Here is a 27668-nt window from a genome sequence, read left to right as displayed (position 1 = left end):
ATGTATAATTACAAAACTAAGCCAATTTCTGATATTTTAAACACAGAATAAAGACAACTGGTTCTTACGTAGGTACTTTCTGATGCACAATCTTTTCAAAAACTATTTTTAACAATTTTTTTTCGAACGGCTGTCGAACTATGACTTCGAGTTCAAAACACGAAATGACTTATTTAGGCGGATTGCTTTGAAATTGTTTGTCACAGCGCCATCTGTTTTAGAGTGAGGGAACTGCGTTAGTAACACTGATTAATCGACTAGACTCCAAAGCGGCATACGACTCTTAATTCAAAAGTTATAACGTGTAGACGGACTTCCCTTGTAGACGGTCTTGGCCGCAGTGACCTTAAAATGATAAATTTTATTTCATCTTTTTTGAAGTCAGTTTATACAGCGTGTATTTTTAATATTTCCTCAAACCGTAACCAAACGTAGGTTTTAGTACTATGAGCCGATACTGCAAGGTAATTTTAAGTTAGTCTTAACCACTAAAGCGTAATGAATTTTTGAAAATTTATCGAGCAGCAATGTATTGCGTACACTTATTTGACACATGGAAGAAAAGGATCTAGTATTGTTTAGTTATTATCGTTACGTATTTCCTACATGAGACTGCTTGGCAGTCAAAACCGAATCCTTATTGCGTTTAAACATTTTTTATGTTAATAATATTAACTAGCCAAATGAAAGGCAAAGAATTCTTATTAGAAAACAATCATGACAATACTTACCATTTTATTACAACGCTGTCTTGCAACGAACAAATCACATAATGTTTCATCTCATACTAGATTTTTTTTTTTAATTCTTGTGAAATTGCTATGAAACCAATGATTCTACTATTAAATTAGCATTAATTTAAATTACTAAGCACTGTAAAGAAGATAGTAAATACCACACTGCCACACTTCAACCCGATACCTACCACAGAAATAGCTACCTACTTCAATAAAAAGTTTGTTCAAGGAGTATTCACTTCATTCAAAATTAAAGTAAAGTATTAATACAAACTACCAACCTAAAGATAACTAATTTCAGCAAACTCGACAGACTACGCATTACTGTTTACTGGCTGGTAAGATATGATGCTATTAAGCACAAAAAAGAAAATAATTTGTTTTGACGTAGATTGTCTTGTATAGGTGAACCAGGATCTATTGAGGGTGCGCCATGTTGCGGAATTTCACTGGAACTAATTTTTACACGACTGCCCAAAAAAAGGAGTGTATTGTTTTCAGCGTTCATGTTTGTGGGTATGTAAGTTTCTTTGTTCCACTCTAGCAGCTAAATGCCTGAACCGATTTAGATGTATGATGTATCATTGGAATCCTTACGTCATCCCGAGTGACATAGGCTATATGACGTCATTATAAAAACAATATGGCGGACTAAATACGCCATATTGCGCAACATTTAGAAAAAATATCTTGCAAACCCATCGAGTAGGGCATCAAAATGAAGCGCTTTGAAAGACGATCAATAATATATATACAATATGAGGGTTTAAGTCTAATTTCGAGAAAGTAAGAATTCACAAAATATGTTAAGAAAAGCTAATCTTAAAAAACCAAATATTATCCTATTGTTGGGATATTCAAAGGAAGTGGCTTGACCGCTGATCATTAAAAAAATTATACATAGGTAGGTATTATATTAATCATATTTTACTTGTTTTGAAACCAAGCCAATATGTTCTAAATTGCGCTAAAGGAATAGAAAAGTGTAAAAGTTCTTTGTAGAGAGTGAGATTGTAGAGTTCGTCTTCAGATATAACTCTGCACCCACTTTGACGGAACAAGGTGTAAAAGTGTCAGACCGAAGGCCGAGCTCTACGTAGGGATGACGGCCCGGAGCGTACGGCAGATGGGCTCTTCCTGCAACTTACCCGAGTATTTTAATTACGAAGGCCGAAGGCCGAACTCCGCATATGGCCGACGGTTCGAAGCGTAAGGCAGGTGCGTGATTCCTGTAACTTCCCCAAGTATCTTAATTGCGAAGGCCGAAGGCCGAGCTTCGCGTAGGGCCGAAGGCCCGGAGCGTAAGAAAGGTGCACGGTTTTTGCAGCTTCCCCAATAACTCAATTGCGAAGGCCGAAGGCCGAGCTTCGCGTAGGGCCGAAGGCCCAGAGCTTAAGCAAGGTGCACACTCTCTGTAGCTTCCCCAAGATTCCCAATCGCGAAGGCCGAAGACCCAGCTTCGCGTAGGGCCGAAGGCCCGGAGCGTAAGAAAGGTGCATGGTTTTTGCAGCTTCCCCAAGTTCCTCAATTGCGAAGGCCGAAGGCCGAGCTTCGCGTAGGGTCAAAGGCCCGGAGCGTAAGAAAGGTGCACGCTCTCTGTAGCTTCCCCAAGTATCTTAATTGCGAAGGCCGAAGGCCGAGTTTCGCGTAGGGCCGAAGACCCGGAGCGTAAGAAAGGTACATGCTTTATGTAACTTCCCCAAGTTACTCAATCGCGAAGGCCGAAGGCCGAGCTTCGCGTAGGGCCGAAGGCCCGGAGCGTAAGAAAGGTGCATGCTTTCTGCAGCTTCCCCAAGTATCTTAATTGCGAATACCGAAGGCCGAGCTTCGCGTAGGGCCGAGGGCCCGGAGCGTAAGAAAGGTGCATGGTTTTTGCAGCATCCCCAAGTTCCTTAATTGCGAAGGCCGAAGGCCGAGCTTCGCGTAGGGTCAAAGGCCCGGAGAGTAAGAAAGGTGCACGCTTTATGTAACTTCCCCAAGTTTCTCAATCGCGAAGGCCGAAGGCCGAGCTTCGCGTAGGGCCGAAGGCCCGGACCGTAAGAAAGGTGCATGCTTTCTGCAGCTTCCCCAAGTATCTTAATTGCGAAGGCCGAAGGCCGAGCTTCGCGTAGTGCCGAAGACCCAAAGCGTAAGAAAGGTGCACCCTTTATGTAACTTCCCCAAGTTTCTCAATCGCGAAGGCCGAAGGCCGAGCTTCGCGTAGGGCCGAAGGCCCGGAGCGTAAGAAAGGTGCATGCTTTCTGCAGCTTCCCCAAGTATCTTAATTGCGAAGGCCGAAGGCCGAGCTTCGCGTAGGGCCGAAGGCCCGGAGCGTAAGAAAGGTGCACGCATTCTGCAGCTTCCCCAAGTATCTTAATTGCGAAGGCCGAAAGCCAACTAATAGGAAATAATTATGTAGTTACAGAGATATTAAGCCATAGCACTTTTAAATAAGTCTGGTTTTTGGGTCCGACCTATTTAGGTTTTTAAGCACGTTTTATGCTAACATACTCGTATCAAAGATCAACATGATGGAAGCTCCTTCAAGCAACTAAATTTCCTTAAATCATAAAAAATGTGGTTGGTTTGTATGGTCACTAAAATGTATAAAATAAAATAAATTAATTAAAAATTAAAAAACACGACTGCAGTTTAAAATCGAACTGAAAAGCTAAAAATAATTTTTAGTTATGTTAGGTACTCAACTTAATGAATGTAAAATAGAATATAAGTGTTCAGTCCGGGTCATAAACAGCAAACGGAAAAGTTTAGGCTCATTTAGGATCGTGACTGTACCTGTATGTTTTATTTCGATTGCAGTCGGGGACCTGTGAATGGGAAAATTTCAATATATCAAGGTCCCCGACTGCAATAGAAATAAAATATGCAGGTACAGTCACGATCCTAAATGAGCCTAAACTTTTCCGTTTGCTGTTTATGACCCGGACTGAACACTTATATTCTATTTTACATTCATTAAGTTGAGTACCTAACATAACTAAAAATTATTTTTAGCTTTTCAGTTCGATTTTAAACTGCAGTCGTGTTTTTTAATTTTTAATTAATTTATTTCATACTACACTGAATTGTCACCCTATACATGAGAATAACAGCGCCCTCTTGACAATTATCATATATTACTGGTCAGGCTATAAATCGGTGTCGATAACTTCCGCACACAATTCCAAGACCATCAATATTAGTTCTCAGGAACTAGCCGAAATGATTTTAATTTATGGCGAAACTGGACGAAGTGGGCGGCGTGCCATAGCTTTACAGGCAGCGAGGCAAATAGTAGGGTAAGTACGTTTACAAACTTATACCAAACTCAATGTCGGCTATTATTGAAAGCAGTTAAAAGTTCAGTTATCAGTTGTGACGTCACGCCAGTAAGGCAAAGAAGCGATACATTGCGTGCTGAATTATTTTGTATGGGAAAAAAAAATGAATAGTTAACGAGTTTTTTTCTTGCAATATCGGTTCATAGCACGAACGCCTAAGTCTGGTTAAAATTTGAGGTAATATTAAAAATACACGCTGTATACGTATTGTATTTTTTTTAATGACATCACTTCGCCATTATAATATATTTTGGACTTGTTATTTTGCACGCCAATTATAGATCACACAATCCTGGTCAGACCACTTCCTCACCTGGACAAAAGACCATCTTGTCAAACAGGAACAAATGGACACACGGGATCACCTGGTTCCACAGGATCAACTGGGCAGACGGGATCAACCGACCACACAGGATCAACCGGGCACACAGGATCAACCGGACATACAGGCTCAACCGGACAAACTGGATCAACTGGTGAGTCGAGATCAACTGGTCGTACGGGATCAACTAGAGGGACGGGATCGACCGGAGGCACAGGATCAACTGGAGGGACGGGATCGACTGGAAGGACGGGATCGACCGGAGGCACAGGATCAACTGGAGGGACGGGATCGACCGGAAGGACGGGATCAACTGGAGGCACGGGATCAACCGGAGGTACGGGATCTACTGGAGGCACGGGGGCAACTGGTGGGACAGGATCAACCGGAAGCACTGGATCAACCGGAGGTACGGGATCAACTTGTGGGACCGGATCCACTGGTGGAACCGGGTCTACTGGAGGCACCGGATCAACTGGAGGCACGGGATCAACTGGAGGCACGGGATCCACTGGAGGCACGGGATCAACTGGTGGCACCGGATCAACTGGTGGCACCGGATCAACTGGCGGCACCGGATCAACTGGAGGCACGGGATCAACTGGTAGGACTGGGTCAACTGGTGGAACCGGATCAACTGGTGGGACCGGGTCTACTGGAGGCACCGGATCAACTGGAGGTACTGGATCAACTGACGGAACGGGATCAACTGGGGGCACTGGATCAACTGGAAGCACGGGATCAACCGGAAGCACAGGATCAACCGGAAGCACTGGATCAACCGGAGGCACTGGATCAACCGGAGGCACTGGATCAACCGGAGGGACCGGATCGACCGGAGGCACGGGATCTACTGTTGGGACAGGATCAACTGTAGGCACGGGATCCACTGGAAGCACCGGATCAACTGGAGGGACGGGATCGACCGGAAGGACGGGATCAACTGGAGGCACGGGATCAACCGGAGGTACGGGATCAACTGGAGGCACGGGATCAACCGGAGGCACGGGATCTACTGGAGGCACGGGGTCAACTGGAGGGACGAGATCGACCGGAAGGACGGGATCGACCGGAGGCACAGGATCAACTAGAGGGACGGGATCGACCGGAAGGACGGGATCAACTGGAGGCACGGGATCAACCGGAGGTACGGGATCAACTGGAGGCACGGGATCAACCGGAGGCACGGGATCTACTGGAGGCACGGGGTCAACTGGTGGGACAGGATCAACCGGAAGCACTGGATCAACCGGAGGTACGGGATCAACTTGTGGGACCGGATCCACTGGTGGGACCGGGTCTACTGGAGGCACCGAATCAACTGGAGGCACGGGATCCACTGGAGGCACGGGATCAACTGGTGGCACCGGATCGACTGGAGGCACGGGATCAACTGGTGGCACCGGATCAACAGGTGGCACCGGATCAACTGGAGGCACGGGATCAACTGGTAGGACTGGATCAACTGGTGGAACCGGATCAACTGGTGGGACCGGGTCTACTGGAGGCACCGGATCAACTGGAGGTACTGGATCCACTGACGGAACGGGATCAACTGGGGGTACTGGATCAACTGGAAGCACGGGATCAACCGGAAGCACAGGATCAACCGGAGGCACTGGATCAACCGGAAGGACTGGATCAACCGGAGGCACAGGATCTACTGGTGGGACAGGATCAACTGTAGGCACGGGATCCGCTGGAAGCACCGGATCAACTGGAGGCACGGGATCAACTGGAGGCACTGGATCAACTGGTGGAACAGGATCAACTGGAGGCACTGGATCTACAGGAGGCACCGGATCAACTGGAGGCACGGGATCAACTGGAGACACTGGAGCAACTAGAGGCACGGGATCAACCGGAGGGACCGGACAGACCGGAGGCACGGGATCTACTGGTGGGACAGGATCAACTGGAGGCACGGGATCCACTGGAAGCACCGGATCAACTGGTGGCACGGGATCAACTGGTGGCACGGGATCAACTGGAGGAACGGGAACAACTGGTGGAACAGGATCAACTGGAGGCACTGGATCTACAGGAGGCACTGGATCAACTGGAGGCACTGGATCAACTGGAGGCACGGGATCAACTGGAGGCACAGGATCAACTGGAGTCACGGGGTCCACTGGAGGTACTGGATCCACTGGAGCAACGGGATCAACTGGTCATACGGGATCAACTAGAGGGACGGGATCGACAGGAGGCACAGGATCAACTGGAGGGACGGGATTGACCGGAAGGACGGGATCAACTGGAGGCACGGGATCAACCGGAGGTACGGGATCAACTGGAGGCACGGCATCCACTGGAGGTACGGGATCTTCTGGAGGAACGGGATCAACTGGGGGCACTGGATCAACTGGAGGCACGGGATCCACTGGAAGCACGGGATCAACTGGAGGCACGGGACTAGAAAAATGTAACCAAACGGACACGGTAAAGTCGCATGCACATTGAGTATACGTAGTTATATGTACTAAAATACATATATTGATATGTACTAAAATCAGTAGATAGAGTTTTAAACATAAAAAAACTCAATATTACTTCATGAAATATTACTTATTAATTGCACATTAATTAAATAAGTACAGACAAAGTCACGGTAAAAACTACATAGTCCTTTTTTTATTCACTGAGTATTTGTGTAAATTTTTGATTATTGTGATCTCGTCTTTACTTTATCCATTAAGTTACATGGGTGTCCATTTGGAAATGTCCCCTTGTTTTCAAAAGTGTTTTTACTGTTTATTTAATTTTTAAAAGCTAAAATATTTATTTTTTTTGACAATAATCACATGTTTTGTTAATTCTAATGATTGTTATTCGTCACATGGCAGTAATACCAATAACTACTAAACCTAAAAATAAGGTACGATTTGGGGTCACCTCGTAACCAAACCATCTAAAGTTCCCTTTTATGAAAAATGTTTGTTCTTAATCGGTTAATGATGATTGTTTTTAGTTTGTTTATTAATAGTTCTAAGCTTTGAACATAAAAACATTTGCTTCAAGTATGTCGTTTATTTACTACATCAAAAACCATTTGTAACCAAACGGACCACGAAAAACCTCCCTCATCCTACTAAATATTAATTTTAACTGGTTTATCCTAAAAATATGACGATTCTCTTTAGTGTTTGGTAAACTAGAATTTACTCATAGAATTACATAAAAAAGTACCAAATAATCCAAAATATATTTTCAACTCGTCAATTGAGTCATGGTACAACTTTAAATAGAAATGCCCAGGTACTGGATCCACTGAAGGAACGGGATCAACTGGGGGCACTGGATCAACTAGAAGCACGGGATCAACCGGAAGCACGGGATCAACCGGACGAACTGGATCAACCGGAGGGACCGGATCGACCGGAGGCCCGGGATCTACCGGTGGGACAGGATCAACTGGAGGCACTGGATCTACAGGAGGCACCGGATCAACTGGAGGCACGGGATCAACTGGAGGCACGGGATCAACTGGTGGAACAGGATCAACTGGAGGCACTGGATCTACAGGAGGCACTAGATCAACTGGAGGCACGGGATCAACTGGAGGCACGGGATCAACTAGAGGCACGGGATCCACTGGAGGTACTGGATCCACTGGAGGAACGGGATCAACTGGGGGCGCTGGATCAACTGGAGGCACGGGATCAACCGGAGGCACGGGATCAACCGGAGGGACTGGATCGACCGAAGGCACGGGATCTACTGGTGGGACAGGATCAACTGGAGGCACCGGATCAACTGGTGGGACCGGGTCTACAGGAGGCACGGCATTAACTCGTGGGAACGGATCAACTGGTGGGACAGGATCAACTGGAGGGACGGGACCATGTGATTGTGGGGGTACTTGGTTGCATTTTTTTTACTTTGGGATGGAAAAAAAAGTTCTTCCTACGTGATTTTAACCCTTAAACAGGCATGACGCATTTTTTACTTTTTCTACTCCAGCACTTAAATGTGTCAATTAAATGACTGACAGTGATATCTAAAGCAATGTCATTTGAATGCTTTGTCTATAGGCTCATAAGATGACTGCTAGCAGTCATCTTATGAGTATAATACAACTGCTTTATTTTTTTTAAAGATACAAGTTCCGATCATCTTGATTGAAAGAGGTATGTTTTCATTTACAATAATAACTCTTTTTTTTTTTAAATAATAACTCAATTTTTTTTAAATAATAACTCTTTTTTTTTTAATAATAACTCTTTTTTTTTTAATAATAACTCTTTTTTTTTTTTTTTTTTTTTTTGCTGCAGCTGTCATAGAAAAAGTAATGTATGCAACAGCTCATAATTGGTTCTTAAAATTCTCGGGTCTTTTTTTACAAAACTCGACTACGTCTCGTTTTGTAACTTCGACCCTTGAATTTTAAGAACCCTTATTATATCACTGTTGCATAAACTACTATTTGATTACTGATTCGGGTATTTTTATTTTTTTTTATTAATTCATAAAATTTACACAGCATTACAGCGGACTAGTACGCTGTGAAATTTATAATAGACAGTATTTATACAAACAAGGCACATATAATAGCATTAAAAGAAAAGTAATTTCTTGTTTTTTTGTATTATCATTTATTCAATAAAAAAACCGGTGGGTTTATATGCCCACTGCCCGTTACCAACGGTGCTACGTGGTACATATATGGCCACTGCCTTGTTAGCCATACAGAGTAGTTTAAAGGGTAAATCGCATGCACGTCACATTTACACTTGTGTCACAAAATTCACTAACTGGCTCGCGCGGATGTCGTGGCTCTAAAGATTAACCGTTCAATACGTATTTAATTTAAAAAAACAAAGGAAAATATATTACTTTAATACTATGACGGTTGTTTCATAGTAATAAATCTTACCCTTAAATTTCATGTAAACTCCCTGCAGGGCAGTGGCCACTTAGAAACCAGAAGAACGTGCCCCAAACGGGCAGAGGGTTCATACGTACCACAAAATTTTGGAGTGAATATTTTATCAGAATACAATAACTACGGTAAATTATGACCTACTACACATACATTATCTAATAATCTACCAAAAAAATACAATATAAAATACTTACAGTATTTTTTTCGGTGTAATGAACATTTATAGCGGGAAAAACGTACAAAAACTGGTATTTTTTGTCGATTTGAACTTGACAACTAAAATGTCAAAGAAATTTGTATTGACACCTCCCATGTTTTTACGTTCGGATATCACCCACTTTATAGACTTTATGGCAATGACATTTTGTGGTGTTTTTATTTACTCTGCTCGTCAAAAAAAAAACATTTTTTATGTGGTACCTATAGATACAGTACCTGTTTAAGGGTTAAAACGACGGGCTAAAGCGAACAATGTGGCTTCGCAGAGCCTACCAAACCTTGACGACTCTGCTCCGCCTTGTAGTTAATAAAGAAAGTAAATAAGTAAGTAATACAATTTTCACAAACATATACTTATTTAATAGCCTTATTTAGCTTTCTGTGGGGCTTAATAAATCTGTATGTATATTTTTTTATTAAATTTAATCGTTTATATTTATTTTTTATGAATTGGTCATCCACAGGTCATCCACCAAAGTGTCCCAAAAACGAGGTGTACTACAACTGCACAGGCGGTTGCATACCACGAAAATGCTCTGAACTCGGCTTCCCATTGCATTGTGACAAGAAGTGCAGGCCTGGGTGTGTTTGCAAGGACAACTACGTGCGGAACAATCGGGGCGTTTGCATCCCAACTGATAAGTGCCCAGGTATTTTTTTTTTACTTTGAGAAAAATTTCAGCAAGGTAGAAACGCATCATTTTGTTATTAAAATTAAAAATACACATTGAAAAACTACTTAATAAGTTTAGCGAGCGCGGCCTGAAACTCGCTTCGAAAAGCCTAACGAGTAACGAATGTCACTTTTTGACAGCTTTTGTTAGAAAGGGACTTCGACTTGTAAGTATTACAAGTTACAAGCTTTTGAGAAACGGGCGCCTGATCTGTTCTTTTGTTTACATGAATAGATCATACCAAAAGCAACCAAAATCTCTCTTATTTGAGTCATGGTGATGTCCGGATGGCACCTGCGGCTGCATTACTGCTGCGACGTAAGCGGGCTCTGTCAGGTGTTAAAAAAACATACAACCGAATTGATAACCTCCTTTAAGATTTGGAAGTCGGTTAAAAATACGTTTGTAGACGCATTATTGCCGCGATTAGAACATTCAATCCTTCTACTCATTTTACCGAGGAAATTGACAGTGACACTGTGACAGTGTCCGCGTTAAGCCTAATAGCATAGTGACTAATGTTGTAACAGTAATACAGCTGCAATTGCCATCTGAATGTCATCTTCAAAGAGTGCGCGACAATTGATGTTAGTATGACTCATGACAATCAATAAAACAACAAGGTGAAGGTTAAAAAAACAACTGTTACAAAAATATTTATGGACTTTTAATGCTCTTGTTATTTTTTATTTTAGCACCCACATGCCCTGCCAACGAAGAATATAATACTTGCATCAATGGCGGCTGCGATGCACGAAACTGCAGTCAACTTGGCAAGCCGGTGCCCTGTATAAAAATAGACCCCAAATACTGCATCAAGGGATGCGTTTGCGTAAAGGGCTACTTGAGGACCAAGAACGGAACTTGTGTGCCAGAGAAGCAATGCAATAGTAAGTTACATTTTCTCTTGTGCAAAGTTAAATTTAATGAAATGTATTATAGGTAAGTAAATTAAATACGAATATATTCAGATTGTCGTCAACTCCAGAAAGTGAAAGATTTTTGGAGATACTTGACATCCTGAAGTATTGCAAAATTTTATTTGAGTTCATTTTATAATAGCAGCCCGGTCTTATATGCAGTCTGCATATAAGACCGGGCTGTGCAGAGAATACTTATATAGGGACTCAAGTAGAGAAGTCGGTCTTATTGCTAAGAAGCGATCTCTTCCATACATTGTGTAGCTTAACTTATCCATTTGAGGGATCTCCTCCAGCTAACTTTCCTCGACGTTTTACGCTTAAGTTTTTATTTACTTTGCTGGTTTATAATTTTTGAACCACTAGAAATTTTGTCTGACGGTGTAGAGTTTATTAAATATTTTTTGCTATAAATAATTATAATTATAATATGATATGAGTGTGTTGTTTATTAGTTGTCGAACTGTTTGAACGGTTGTTACTTATGTGTATTGGCATTATTTATTCAGCCATTAGCGTCACGTTTTTCTACAGGGTGCTTCCTGTAACAGGAGCAATAAATTAAACTGTAGGCTGTACTCCTCAAACTGACCAACATTTGTTAAGCAACTTTTAAAAATTATGAATCCTTTAGACTTCCTCTTTTTCATACAAAATAAATATTGCCTTCAATGTATGCTGACATCAGTGTGTTTGACGTTGCTTGTCACGCTTCAAACATAACAAAATTTGCAATACATTGCGTCTTAGAATAAACTTTAAAGTGTAATAAAAACCAAAACCCGAGTTATTTTCAAAAGTTGCTGAACAAATGTTGGTCAGTTTGAGGAGTACAGCCTACAGTTTAATTTATTGCTCCTGTTACAGGAAGCACTCTGTATAATGAAAGTATTTAAGTAATGATGCAATTAGTTTATTTTAAATCGTGAAAAACAAAATTATAACTATTCTTTCTGTTGCTAGGTAACAACATAACTTCGTTTTATTAGTTAAATAGCACAAAAAAGCTGTACAGTGTTATCACCCTTCACTGGATGATAAATATGTGGGGTTTTTGCAACATAATAAATTTCTTGGGGATCCAAAAAAAGAGAGGCACTCCAGATGTCAAGCTCATGGGTTTTCACGCGAAATAAATAAAACCTCATGACACTTTTTTATCTTTTAGCAGCTACATGTGGACCTAACGAGGTACTGAGCTCTTGCATCAACGGATACTGCGGCCACAGAAATTGCAGTCAACTCGGAGGACCAATATTATGCGTGGACCCACCTCCCGGCGGGTGTATCAAAGGCTGCGTGTGCGCCGATGGATATCTGAGAGCGGATAACGGAACTTGTGTCCCTAAAGACCAGTGTGGTTTGTGTTTATTTAAAATTTATATTTTTTTGTTTGGTTTATTCTAGTCTAATAAATAATAACCACATGGATCAGTCATTCGACATAAATGCATAGATACTAAGTTATATATATATATATAGTCCTCCCCGCCGTGTCCGACGACGGCGACTCCTCCAACTGATTAATCAAGAACATGGAATGCTCTGACATGACTTGCGAAGCCAAACTTGGTTTTGAAAATCCGATTACATGGTGCGCAATGGAGCTGGCCGGCTGAGTTGTAGGTGTAGGTTACTAAGTTACCAAGTACATGGTCCTTTTGTTTACTTTTGAATATTATGTGGCAATGAAGTGGTAAAATTACCTATTTAAAGGAGTAGCTTTTTTTCCTAGGTTGATAAATGAAGGAATAATTTTAACGAATTCCCGTCCACGCAACCAAAGACGGGCAGAAATAATGAAATTCATACATACTTAAAAAAAAATAAGTAGTAATGATGCTTTTTGGTTACAGGTTGTGACGGCGATCCAAACGCGGTGAAAGGATGTGGTTACCACTGCGGCAATACTTGTACCACCTACAAGGGTAAACATCCAATCTGTCCCCGTATACCTTGTAAACCTAATGGTTGCGAGTGCAAAAAAGGCTTCGTGTTTGACACCAATCTAAAGAAATGCGTCTTACCGGAGGATTGTAGTGAGTAACATTTTTTTTTTCTTAATTTAAGAGATTAAAGCAACTAAGTAGAACGAACGAATTTTAGTTTATGATTAACGTTATTATGTCCGTGTCGTTGAAAGATATGCTAGGGTAAATGTGGGATACTTGCCATACTTTTTGAAAAAGGTAAATAATATACAGAAGATAAGCATTTAAAAATCTTACAACACAGTGTTAGTTTGTATACTCATTAATAAACAATATTTTTTAAGGTACGAGTAGTTTGATATTATTTGTTTTATAGCGTAGCACACATGATAATATTTTGCAACTTCTGAATTTTATTTCAAAAATCTTAATAACATCTTAATGGGATCAGTTACCATCAGGCAGTTGTAATTTTTTAAATATTTTTTAGCAAAATGCGGGCCAAACGAGGTCTACGACAAATGTCCCGCCCCCTGCCCGCCCAAGCAGTGCAACATCAACGAAGCACTCATCAGATGCAGGGCGCCGCCCAAACCCGGCGACCCCGAGTGCAAACCCGGATGCCGGTGTGCTGACAACTATTACAGGAATGCTACAGGATCCTGTGTGCTGAAGAAGCGTTGCGAAAAACGTAATTTTATTGTTTTATTATTTTTTAGTTGAGTAAGCGAAGGTCTGAATGCTTTCATGGGCCATGTTCTACAGGTCGCATTTTTCAATCGATTCTAGTGAAATTTTGTGATAAAAATGTAATTTGGGGAACTTGGACAGAAGATCAAGCTTTGTCAGCACCGACTTGGCAGTGACAAAGTGTGGAAAAGTCATATTTGCAAATATGTTTACGTTGGTGACACAGCTACATTTTGTTGCTTGACAAGTTCATGCTGACCTGACTTACTTTTAGTCAGTACCTCGTGTCTGAGGATCGTGACGATGATGTTTTTGAGAGATCTTGGCAAACTATATTAAAACTACTTACCTGCTAATCACAAATAAAAAGATAGCTTTATTTAGTAGAAAATATATTATTCTTATTTCGTCAATTTACAGCTTTTCCTTGCCCACACAACGAGCACTATGATCCTTGTCCTATGACCTGCCCTCCTCAAGAATGTGGCGTCAACCCAGCTGTGATTCTATGCCTGCCTAATCCGGTATATGGTGATCCTAGATGTAAGCCAAGCTGTGTGTGCAAGGACGGTGAACTACGGAATGATGCCAGACAATGTGTCCCCAAAGATAAATGCCGTAAGTCTTTAAACCCCTCTGTCTGTTACCCCTTTTTTACTGCTATTCTTGTAGGAGCTCCGGGGCAGTTTGATGTCCTATGCCAAAGAATTACAAAAATGTATTTATACTGATCTTATTTGGCATATCAAAATCTATCGGATTAAGTGTTGTTCGGTAAGTAGACTTTTACAACAGCGGTCCGATTTTTAAGGGCTTGGCATAGCTCGACCAACTTGACGTTTATCCGTTGGGCATCTTACACTTGCTCTCCAAACAAGTGATCCTCTCCCATCGGGCAAATAAAATCTTTGTAGTATTTGTGGTATGTCAAACAGTGTTATTTAGGATCGCATAGAATCAATGGATGGATTTTTAAATAGGTTTCAAACTCTAGCCGCCCACTAAATTTTCTGTTAACCCACAGCCCCGAAATGCAGTAAAAACGAACACTATGAGCAATGCTACTACAGCTGCGGTGGCAACCAGACTTGCGACGACATTGGGAAGAAGTGGAACTGTCCCGCAAAACTGAAGTGCCAAAGCGGTTGCCGGTGCGACGAGGGATACTGGAGAGACAAGTACGGGAGGTGCATACCGAAAAAACAATGTCGTACGTAACGTAACGTTTTTTGTTATTGAAGGAAACGCATGCTATTAAAACAACTATACAAATATTCAATCAATCAATCAATTTATTTAATTCAGACATATAAATATCTATAAGATTGTTAGTAGGTAATTATATATTTACAAGACTTATCAAAATACAGTTTTATTTCATCAACTACCTATACCTATCTTGATCAAGAAAGACAATAAAATAAGTCTTAGGTACCTATACCTATTTAAATACTAATACCACCAAATTTGTAATTCGTCAATCGGAAACCAATCGACTCAATCATAAAATCCTTACTAGTTAATATTAATAAATACGAAAGTACCTCTAGATATAGGTAAGTACTGACAGATTTCTGGTATTTTAATATGGTGATAGTGGGAGGACCGAGGAAGGACGTAGGATAGTTTTCATCAAGCATCATTATCATAGCCTAACAATGCCTAACACGCATGTTAGGCAGCATATCAGGGTCGTTGAACCAAGAATAACAGGGATCATGAGCAAGAATAGACATGAAATATTAAAGGGAAAATGAATCCCAATTGATGAAAATGCTTCCTAAATGGTGGAAAGGAAAGATTTAACAGAAATGTAAGGCGGCAGCGGATGAGTGCCAAGATCATACGAAACAGACGAAAGAGCGCACCTCATGATTAAACCTTGTGTATGCTGAAACGAACTTGAAGGTTATATTATAGTTTATTAATGGTAGCGCTAGTGTTGACTTTGAGTAATTTGCAGTAAGCTAAACAATATTTTATATTGCGCACAGCAAAACAATGTGGTAAAAACGAGCACTGGGACACATGCTACCTGAACTGCGGCGTTGGTCAGAGTTGCGATGATATCGGGAAGAACTGGACCTGCCCCAAGCGGCCGCAATGCCAGATCGGCTGCAGGTGCGATGTAGGATACTGGAGGAACAAGAAAGGGATATGCATTCCGGAAAAGGAATGCCGTAAGTACATACTTATTTTTTCTATCATGTTACCCTCTGTTGGAATGTAGGGCTCAAAACTAAATTTTCCACTGTCCAGAGCAGTTTGGGTAACCTCCTCCCAGCCCATCCTCAATACACACAACTCTTGCTCCACGGCGCTATAAATTAAAGACGACCATATTTCCTCTGCTGGGCATCTTCCAGGTCAGGTCAGTCATTTGGATAGGTGGGTGTCAGGTTTACTTTTACCTATTTTTAGTAGGTAGTGTTCGAAAAAGACTATAGAATGTTGTATACCTGTATCCTCCTGTATTCCCGAGACTATTGATGACAAATTCCAGAGTAATTATACTTTTATGAAATAAAATTATAAAGGTCAAAAACCTAAAATAAAAACTGGGTATTAGTAGTTTTAATCACCATCTCTTTTTCTGTAAAGCAGACCTGATAAAGCAGAAAGAAACAGATACCTACATTGGCGCTGCAAAAGGTATTGAAAAATAATCGACTTAGGTAAACCGGATTAGCTTGAAGTCCCAGCCAAGTCGATTATATTTTCGATGTTTACTACAGTTAAAACATAGGCAGCTTTATGATAATACAATAGTAAGATAATTCATGAATTAATTTTAGTTTTTTTTAGCAGGATTAGTCTTAAAAAGGAATGCTTTGTTTAACAGCTATAAAACGCTGCGGCAAGAACGAATATTGGGAGCCTTGTATCCAGGACTGCAGAAATCAGTCGTGCAACTTGTTGGGCAAACCGCCGGGGAGCTGCCCTGGTCGGATAGTAGGACAGTGCAACAGTGGTTGCAGATGCTTGGCCAAATACTACAGGGATTGGACCGGCACTTGTATTCCAGAGAGCGAATGTCGTAAGTAAAACTAACTTGGTCTTTAGTGATTACCAAAGCTCGGAAAAAGGCCCGTCATTTTGAAAAAATCATAATTAGGATCCATTTATGAGTCGAAAATGTTCGTTTACGGTCTGCGGATGTCATTGGGGCATATTTAATCATTGACATTGGTATAAAGAAGTCTGTGTTGTACAGTCGACTATAAAGAGATGTATCCACTTTTTCACCTTACTGCATTGTAATAAAGGGAACAGGGTAATTCCGAGCCTTGGTGATTACGAACGAATACTGTAGGATCAAACCGGCACATGCACTCTGTACTCTGGTTGACCACTTGAGGACCTGTTTAGTCATATTCTATAGAGTGTATAAACTTTGTAAACAAGTAGGTAATGGACATCTATTTTTGCAAGGTTCTAGTTAGGTACCCTGTGGTAGAAAATCAAGAAAATGTCGGTCTCGCATCGGTCAGTCTTCAGCCACCAAAACCTTCTGCAATAGACCAAAATGCCAATGATATTTACCGTTTCTTTGCTACGATACGACATGGGACACTATAAAAAATAAAGTTAATTACAAAACTTCGAGACAACTTTTTGACTAAAGTGTAGACTAATTAGAATAAAAAATTGGAACGTGTCTTTTCGCTAACGTTGCCTATTGGTGGATTTTTCAATTTATCTTATTTAACAGCCAGATGTGAACAAAGGAACGAAGACTGGGTGCACTGCATCCGAGACTGTTCGAAGCAAACTTGCGAAGAGCTGATCACGGGCAAAGTGAACCAGTGCCCTGAGAAACCAGGAGGCATATGCCCCGGCGGTTCGGGGTGCCGATGCAGGCAGGGTGCATACAGGAATGGATCTAACATTTGCGTGATTAAAGAACAGTGCCGTATGTAAACCATGTTATTACTAGCTTTTACTTGTGATTCTGTGTATTCGTTGAAGCCACGCGTGTTGCTTATAATTCAAACGACGATGCTTTAATTTTATGGGGAAAATAAAGTTTTAAACAAACCAAATTAATTCCAGTTTGCGATAATGTTTACCTCATTTACCATGAGTAATAAAATTAATAAATTATTTGTGAAAAATAAGAAATTAAATCATTATAATGTAAATAATGCCGGCATTATACGACTTTAACAAAACTAAGGACACTTGATACAACACAGGTGATTTTTTTAGTTTGCACATGTTTTCATTACCTATACTTTTTAATTATTATAATTTTAAATTTGTAACGATGCATCTAGCAACATAAATTTACATTGCAGAACAACTCCGTGCTTTAGATCAAAAGTAAATTTTAATAATAAAGTCATCAAAAGTAAAATAATAAATTGATCACGTGCACTAACTTTTATTATTTGGCCTGACGTTTCGGACGTGATTAAATCCAGTTTCCTTCTAAATTATAATAGAAAATGATCTAAAATTCTAAAATTTATTTATTTAATCATTATTATACCAAAGAAAATCTATTCGCACGAATACAAGAGACGGACATAGTACAGCTCAGTGTTTAGAAGTCCATCTTCGGAACGAAACATAATTTTCGACTTCATACCTACTCGTATTCAATAATTTCTTCCTTTTATTACTCTCTGACGTCTCTACATTACATTGGGTTGGATTTACTTATTAAGTCCATTTCTCCCCGCATTTCTTCCTCTTTAAACTTCTTATTTACTGTGGGATTACTTATTTAGTCCATTTCTCCCTTCTTCTTTCTCTTTAAACTTCTTTAATATGATTTGTGGGACTAGTTCGATCTGTGTAAAATAGTCCTATGATATTTATTTATTTCATAAAACTTCTAGCCAAAGGGAAGTGTCTACCAGGGGAGGTATGGAACTGGTGTCCGTCCTTTTATTACTTTCTGCCGTTTCTACATTACATTGGTTTGGATCTATTAAGTCCATTTCCCGCCGCATCTCTTCCTCTTTAATATTTATTCCACTTCTATAATATTAACTGTGGGACTAGTTCGATCTGTGTAAAATAGTCCTATGATATTTATTTATTTCATGAAACTTCCAGCCACAGGGAAATGTCCACCTGGCGAGGTATGGAACTGGTGTCCGGCTATCAAATGCGATGCGGATTACTGTGCAAAGAATAAAGACTCGCCCACAAGATGCCCGATCGGGATAGTCTGTGATCCGCCGAGATGCGTGTGCGCAATAAATAAAAAGAGAGACAGGAAGACTGGCAAATGTATACCAATAGCTGATTGTCGTAAGTATTCTTTTGTGAGATTATCTTTTCTTTATGTACTTTCTGTGTCGTAGATACATAGGAGGTCCTAAAAACTGTAGAAAAATATAATTTATGATTGGCATATTCGTAACCCTTATAATAAATGCAATTAGGCATTAAGTAGTTTAAAATGACGAAATGAAACAATATTTTAAGGACAACATCGGCAAATATCTCTGAATCTGAGGGCACGGCAGTGCCCCCGCCAAGTCGTTCATTATTCAGTGATTTTTTTGCATAGGTAATAAAACTGAGTTTCCAAATATTTCAAAGAACAAATATTTTTAGCACCATTCCCATGTCCTCCCAATGAAGAGTATAAAGTTTGTCCTCTGCCGTGCCCCGGAGAGACCTGTTCTGACTACATCACAGGGCCCCGAAGAGGTGATTGCCCGCCGAACAAACGAATATTAATATGCATTCCACAGTGCAGATGCTGTAAAGGATATTCTAGAAACGTTAAAGGAACTTGCATACCGAGTAAAAACTGTAAGTATGGACTACTTCAAATATAGGTTGGTCTCAAACGAAAATATATAATTATCATTTATTAAAACCCGCACCACCGCCAATTCGCCAGGATATTTGAATAGAATATAATATGATAAGACCCTCTCAAATATAAAGTTCGATAAACAGGGCGAAACTAATATACTTTATTAGGCACTGAGGTGCCTAACTGAAGATGTCCATCGTTATTTATATTATTTATCTTTCTTATATTTAATAATAATCTTGCAGTGTTGTCTATGGTACTATCGAACAAGGACGCAAAATTTGAATCCATAATACATACATAATATTATGAAATTTTGGAAGATGGTAAGCTTAAAAACCACGCGGGCTTCCTTTGGTGCAGGCACCTTATTTAAATATTATACGTATTAGGTATTACACCGATCGACAAATATGAGACGGACATTAACATGATTTTTTTACAGGTCCTAACGCTTCAGTAACAACTACGGCTCCTCCTACGACTACTACTAGAACTAGCGCTAGTGACAGAGGCTCTGGACTGTCAGGCGTGCTCGATGGCATCACAGCGTTTACTGGAAAAAGTCTTTATGTAAGTCTCAATAAGTTTAACTGAGTCTTGTAAGTTGTATCTATCAAAAATCACAGTTTATGGTTTGTGAATCATTTATATTTATTAATTGGCATTTCACGGCTGTAAAGTTACTACTGGCGTTATTCATAAACGGCTGCTAAATTAATCAGTTGATGATCATCGTTTGTCCTTATCCGTCGTTATGCCATAGAGAGGGACAAACGACGATCATCAGCTGATTTACTTAGCAGACGTTTATGAATAAGGGAGTACGTATTTTGATTTCAGGATCGCATACAATCCTCACCTAACGAGAACATCATAATGTCAGCCATGTCGGTGTTCACTCCGATAGCCCAACTTTGTATGTACACGAACGGTCCCGCCTTTGATCAGTGCATCAAAATACTTAACCTGAAGGACAAACAAGATGTAAATATATATTTTTTACTTCATTGTTTATCGTAACTTTTATGTTCTTTTGGCACAAGACTTTTTTTCTCCACATTTGACTCTATCCCTATGACAGTTGGTTGATTTTCATATGGAGTAACTGTCGCTGAAAATGTTTGTTAAAATTTTTTAGAGGTTTAGTGCGTTTATTTATTTAGCAATGTACACATTTAAGTAATAATAGTACAGTAAGAACCTTATTTTCTGCCCTAATTAAATTTCGAATTTCAGATCCGAGATACCTTTGCCAATTTCTCCTCCTTATACGAAGGTGTGACCAGTGTTAACTTTACCACTGCTGCTAAAGTATATGCTAACGATAAGTATCCGCTGAGCGATGATTTCATAAAAGATGTCATTGCCGTCTTCCGCGCCGCTGCACAAAATCTTGACTTTAGCAAAAACGCTGAAGCGGCAGCTATAATGAACTCATGGGTAATGGAACACAGTAAATAAAAAATTACACAAACGACACCACACATATACATCAGATATTTGTTTGGACCAAACTAAAAGTTCATTTGTTTCTGTTTACGTTTTTTTTTTTCATTTAAAGTTTGATCCATTTAAGTCATCCACTAAAAAAGTTGTATTGGAAAAATGTATAATAAAACAACAATGTTTAGAGTATTTTTCTCAGAGTGATTCGTATACATGTTTCAATATTTAATCATATTTTTCAGGTTGCGAGTCAAACTAACAATCGTATTAAGGATATAGTTGCACCAGATATGATAAGTCCATTAACAAGACTTGTACTGGTCAATGCTATTTACTTCAAGGTAACAGTAGTTCAATATATTGTAATCAATATAATACAAACTCTTTCAATATGCGATTATATCATGCGCTTGTTCCTTTTTAGGGTGATTGGAAATACAAATTTAATGAAAATAATACGAAAGTAGAAGATTTCTATTTGAGTGATGGTTCAACTGGGAAAGTAAAGTTGATGTTTCAAGAGTTTAAGGATCTTGAGTACGGAGAAGTTCCTTCCTTGGATTGCAAGGTAATATAAAATACGAAGCATGTCGTTGAACTTAAATGTAAACTAGTTAATAACATAATATATGTATGTAGTGTAATGGTTGATTTTATTTTCGATATTATAATTTAATTGTTTTCTTTTTTATAAAGGTACTTTAGTATCCTTAAATGTACTTAGCAATATCCTTAAGTTTACGGAATTCAATAAAAACACCGTTTACCGTGTTAAATATGACCATATTCAAATATAAAGATTATTAATGCATGTTTATGACGTTCCTTAAATACTATAACGTATTAAAAATTCACACAGCCTTTTACCAAACGAATTACAACTTAGTTAGATTTTGTCGTCGTTATTATTTCAATAATATTATTCCATACAGGTGGTTCGAATACTTTACACCGGCAAAGAGAGCTCCGCGATCATCATTTTGCCAAACAGCATTAATGGCACAATACATTTGGCAAAAGACCTGCAAGATACAGCAAATTGGAAGAAAGTCTTAGACAGCCTCTCTCCTCAAAAAGTGGAACTGTATTTACCAAAGTTTGTCATCAGTACAACTACAGACTTGATGGAATTGTTACAGAAGGTAATACGAATAATATTTTTTTTATGTTCAGAAGTTCTAAGTAATTGCTACCAAACTTTTAAATAACGTTTAAAGTTACGCTCTTAATTATTTATAACAACATTCTGAAATAACATGATATTTTCCATGAACATTCAATTAACTTATATCTATGTCTGGTACTAGTTTTTGTTGCGAGATATTGTTATACAAAGAAACTTCTACTCCCTCTACTTTCTTTATATAAAAATTTTTGGGAATGAAAATTACCAGACATGGATATACATAACGTCGATTGTATTGGAATGACTTTTTAGCAGCGGATTCATGTGACTCTAAGGTAACATTCCATTTCTGACCGCAGCTGCACTACTGGTACTGAACGCGTCGCCGTTACTGTCAATTTCCATAGTAAAATGAACAGTAGTGTAGCTGCAGTTGGAAATGGACTGTCACCTTTACTAGCCAATTGATACACAGATAACACATTAAATAAAGGGATTAATGTTAATTAACATTCCATGGGTTAAATGCGGGTGACAAATATATATTATGGATTCTGTAAAACTACGAATTTTATTTTTCAGGCTGGTATTACCCATTGGTTTGATTGCCGCAACTCTGGTCTATCGGGAATTCTGGCCAAACCAGAAGATATCTGCATTTCTGCGGCCAGGCAAAAAGCCTGGTGCGAATTTAGTGAAGTAGGAACAGAGGCTGCAGCTGCTAACGGTAATCATATGATACTGTATAATTATTATCCATACATATATTCTTAAATACAAGATAAACAATGAAAACACAGCGATGACAAGAATGATTCACTTTATTATAAATTTCATCATCATCATCATCATCTACAACAATTGCAGTATGTGTCTAATTTCGAAAATGTTATAAAGTTAAAATCTGTAGGTACAGAATCTCAAATGTTGTTACGCTTTTGTAAAATTATGGTCTCGATAATTTTCTTATCAATTTTTTTTTCATCCGAAAAAGGTTTACAATTTATTTATTATACAAAAGGTTAATGGTATATAAAAAATCATACAAAAATAACTTAAATATATCTAAATCATCATTCTCTTGCCCTTGTCCCATTTACTTGGGGTCGGCGCAGCATGTCTTCCTCTTCCATACCTCTCTGTCACCCGTCATCTCATCATTCACTTGCGTTCGTTTCATATCATCTCTCACACAGTCGATCCACCTTTTTCTCGGTTTTCCTCTCCTTGTACTTCCCTCCACATTCATTCGTAATACCTTTCTCGTCACATGACTTTCATCCCTCCGCATCACATGTCCGTACCACGCTAGGCGGTTAAATATATCTAAATATTAAAATATTTTAATCTAAAAGACCTCCGCGAGTTGTACCGGGTGCAAAGATGCCCATGACACTTGCCGCGTTGCCACGTTAGATAGCGATGGCCAGCCTTTGCCTTATCAAATTAGTTCAGTACCTTTTTAAACAGAAGAAGTCGATCTAATGCTTAAAATATGCCTTCGTTGACTTTATAATTTTTGAAATATGGTTTAAGTTTGACCGTTTCTTTTTTCAACAATTTTATTTAACAAGTTCATCCAAATTCTTTTGTTTTTGTAATGTGGTTGAAAATTTTAGTTCTAAAATTGTGTTCGAGTTTTTAAACTAGAGTTAAATATTTTACCTTAGTGTTCAACCCATTTAAAGTTTACCTGAATATGCAAACTACTATATGCAAACTAAGATGTTGGCCTGAATACATTTTAAGGCGAGAAACCAATCCTTATTAATATAATAATTTTATAACACATCGATGGCATAATACACAAAAAGTAAATTAACAAAAAAACGAAATAAAACAAATTTCACTAGACTTATATCTGTTAAAACAAATTACAATGTAAGGTGAATATGATTGATAGCTACTCGTAAAAGCTGTCGTTGAGCGAGGAAACTGCCATTCCTTCAGTAAAATTATAACAATAGTTTCTTTGATAATTTTTCCTTGGTTTGGATATTTTCCCATACTATTAGAATCAAACTCAAACTCAAACTCAAAATATACTTTATTCATGTAGGCCTAGCAACAAGCACTTATGAATCGTTAACATACATATTATCTTAAGCTAATTATCAGAGCAATTTATTGATGTTATTATTCCATAATAATATTGGATTATTATACAAATCAAATTTAACACAAATTTGAGAATTTCACAAAAGGGTCGTCAAACATGACAAAAAATTTTTTATAAAAAAATACTAGTCTAGAATGTTTCTAGAATAAAATCTAAATGTCAAATAAATAAAAAAAAAGCAAAAGAAGTACATACATCGGAATATCAATTTCCTCATAATTAATCAAATACACCTAATAAATAAATAATCATTTCGAATAACAATTAATCCCACGTTGTTTTATCATTCATGTAGTCTTGTGTGGCATAATAAGCTTTAGAAATAAGTTTACGCTTTACATAATTCTTAAATTTATTAATAGATAATTCAGTAATATGGTTTGGAAGTTTATTATAAAATCTTACACAATTACCCATGAATGATTTTTTTATTTTATGGAGCCGAGTGAAGGGCACTGCGAGCTATTATATTTAAAACTATGTCAGATAACAAGCAAGGAAGACGCTTTACACGACGATTAGCTATTGTGATAATTAAACATTTACAGTAATCGGTGTTGGAAGGCCACGTCCAGGAGCACCGCCATTACCACCAAAGGAGTTTAGAGCAGACCACTCTTTCCTTTACTACATCTATATTCGCTCTGTACCTGTATTCAGCGGGGCACTTCGTCATTAAGGTCGATTATAAAAGCGTTATAGTTATAGTAGTCGTGAGCTTCTTAATTGCTGCTCTGTACATCCATATTACAGTATCTTATTACTATATATAGGTACTTAAATAAAATTAGGATCACCTAATTTTGAGAAAAAAATATTATATCAATTAACTGTTTTCCTAGGTGACAATGTGGTTGCATTTAGTGATTTCCTAAGGCATATAACTCGCGAAGACATTTTTTTTTAAATAGCTAAACTCCATTTATAACATATAAAAAATATCTGTACACACCCTCTAACGCCTCGATAATAGAGGCGTGTTCAGATATTTGTGAGCTCCATGGCCGCTACGATATATCTGATGGCGACTGTACTTATTGAATTCATATTTAGCAAACTTTATTCAAAAACAGGTAATCGTCTTAGCAATCCCACTTCTTCGACAATTGGTCCTATATATTCTAGGGAAATAAATTTAAACTTTTTTCAGTAATTGGCGTTGGTACCACGTCGGTCGGACCACCTCCGCCATCGACAAAGATATTTAGAGCGGATCACGAATTTCTCTACTATGTTTTAGTAAAGGATATAGTTACATTTGAAGGCCGTCTTGCCAAACCATCAACTGAATAGGAGCCCCGTTCAAATTATATCTAAGAAATGGTAATTTGGAAAATTAATAAAATGTGGTGTTTGATGCTTTACTTGTGCCAATATCACTTATGTGTTATGTGTTTCATATACATTTGCTACTATGTATTTGAATTATTTATATACTCTGCTGACACAAGTACCACATAGCACAGCTTAATTAACAAAGATTAGTTAGAATATAACATCAATATAACATTCGCGAGACAAAAATATATCAGTAATACTATTATTAATGTAGTGTAGGAAGGAAGTTAATAGTTAAGGTTAAACCTGGATAAGTGACAGGTGGATAGATAATAGATGCCTTATTTAAAATGAAAACGAACTTCCCAAAATCGGATCGATAAAATAATAGTTAAAATTGTAAGTCCAAGCCCCACATACAGGAATGATTTTGCGTCGAGTGCATAAAACGCTCCATTCTTTTGGACGATAGGATTTTTAGAATTTCAAGCCCAAGGGGGGTAAAAATTGGGTTTAGAGGTTTCTGCGTGAACCAAGTTAGGAGCAGATCCTAGTCACAGTATTAAAATTAACACATTGACTTCTTTCAGTTATCACGGGCCGAGCTACAGCATCAATACACCCAATAGAACCCAAAACATACATATTTAGATGTGATCATAGCTTCTTATACTATATTCAGATGAAAAACACCGTAGTTTTTGCAGGAAGAGTTATTAAACCTTAAAGGTGATCTTGTATAATAAAGCCTATTATAATCCGTATAATGCAAAAATAAACGAACTCGAATGTGATAACGTGGTTCTGACTTATGACAAAACGAAATAGAACATTTAAAATTAGACAAAGTACTATAAATAAATAAATTATAACCAAACACACAGTAATGCATAATTCTATTTTATATTTTCAGTTGTCGTAATAGAAACTAGATCAGTAAAACGGGAAAATATATTTAGATGTAACCATGGTTTCTTATACTACATTCAAATAAAAAATACCATAGTATTTGCTGGAAGAGTAACTCAGCCGTAAAGGTGATTTTATAAATATTTCTATAATATGAAAAAACTTTGACTGTGACAACAACGGTCGTGGTATGAGCAAAATAAACACAATTCAAAGATAATTTATGGCATAATAATATAGTCAGATTTTTAAACTATAAACTAGAATAAAACTTATAATATTTAACTTTGTCACTTAGCTGACACAATATCGTTGCAGCGAATTTGATTGAAACAAACCCGTAAATAGCACACGAAAGTGAACCGTGGTATCCAAATAGTCTACATTCTGGTTCGATTTTTTTCTGTTGATGTGTATTTGTTCGTTTTACATAATTTAGGTTTTCAAATATTCTGAAAGCTATCATCATCTACCAATGCTACACAAAAAAAAAACATTACGTCATATTCTACAATATTAAACTTCTTAGTAGAGTAGCCATATAGGTATAGTTGGTCAACCCAAATTGTCAGTAAATACGAACAAAAATAAACTATACTCATCCTTTTCTTTTGGGTGCTAGTACTAGTGTAAGACAAAGATAGTATGATTCTATCTATGTTTGAAATGAGACAGTCCTTTGACAAACAATAATTATTCAAACTGCTAGAATGGTCATATTATTATTTTATTTTTTTTACATGCTAAAGTGGCATGTCGTAAAACGTATAGATAACTTGGTTGTGTATGTATTGAGTTACATAATGAGGTAGGTAATTCATTGTTTTTTTTTTTTTCGAATTTTGTTTGATCAATTTCATTGATCAAGTCCAAAGCTACCTTCTACTCTGACTAGGTCCATGGTTATAACTAAATCTATTGCCAAAATTAAGATGTCAGCACGCAACCACATTGTCACAGTCAAAGTTTAACCTTTCGTATGTACCTGTTTGTTAAGTCACCTTTTCTTTTTTTTTAGAAATAACTTTTTTACCCTATACTATACGGCACGATCGAGGTTTGAACTAACGATTTTAGTAACCCACACACACAAACACATATACGAAAGGTTAATTGTATAAGTTTTTTGTCCGCATTCTTTCTTCGCTGTTTTTTAGAAGTATTATAATTTAACTTTTAAGCATTGTGTGTCATTTGATCATCTAATAAATTGTGCTAATTTTCACGCTTAGTAAAACTAATTATATTTAACGTTATCAAACTAATGTTTTACTTGATATTTGACTAATATTTATTTTTCACTTCACAGG

General features: G+C 38.3%; 1 protein-coding gene across 1 annotated transcript in view; it reads left to right on the top strand.

The window, feature by feature from the left end:
• The window catches only part of LOC134650496 (zonadhesin-like), a 79009-nt gene extending 53500 nt beyond the window's left edge, over positions 1 to 25509 (top strand). Inside the window, exons 4-21 of the mRNA XM_063505453.1 lie at positions 10853 to 11047; positions 12934 to 13116; positions 13499 to 13699; positions 14119 to 14316; positions 14723 to 14908; positions 15693 to 15878; positions 16541 to 16735; positions 17411 to 17611; positions 18763 to 18960; positions 19270 to 19470; positions 19923 to 20050; positions 20321 to 20464; positions 20717 to 20920; positions 21169 to 21267; positions 21351 to 21494; positions 21859 to 22068; positions 22635 to 22779; positions 25322 to 25509. Coding sequence (XP_063361523.1) covers positions 10853 to 11047; positions 12934 to 13116; positions 13499 to 13699; positions 14119 to 14316; positions 14723 to 14908; positions 15693 to 15878; positions 16541 to 16735; positions 17411 to 17611; positions 18763 to 18960; positions 19270 to 19470; positions 19923 to 20050; positions 20321 to 20464; positions 20717 to 20920; positions 21169 to 21267; positions 21351 to 21494; positions 21859 to 22068; positions 22635 to 22779; positions 25322 to 25464 — 3161 coding nt within the window. The 3' untranslated portion in view covers positions 25465 to 25509. The remainder of the gene's footprint in view (positions 1 to 10852; positions 11048 to 12933; positions 13117 to 13498; positions 13700 to 14118; positions 14317 to 14722; positions 14909 to 15692; positions 15879 to 16540; positions 16736 to 17410; positions 17612 to 18762; positions 18961 to 19269; positions 19471 to 19922; positions 20051 to 20320; positions 20465 to 20716; positions 20921 to 21168; positions 21268 to 21350; positions 21495 to 21858; positions 22069 to 22634; positions 22780 to 25321) is intronic.
• Positions 25510 to 27668: the final 2159 nt, after the last annotated feature.

The sequence above is a fragment of the Cydia amplana genome, chromosome 8 (genome assembly GCF_948474715.1).
Source record: "Cydia amplana chromosome 8, ilCydAmpl1.1, whole genome shotgun sequence".
Lineage (NCBI taxonomy): Eukaryota > Metazoa > Arthropoda > Insecta > Lepidoptera > Tortricidae > Cydia > Cydia amplana.
This window is presented reverse-complemented; position numbering and strand designations above follow the sequence as displayed.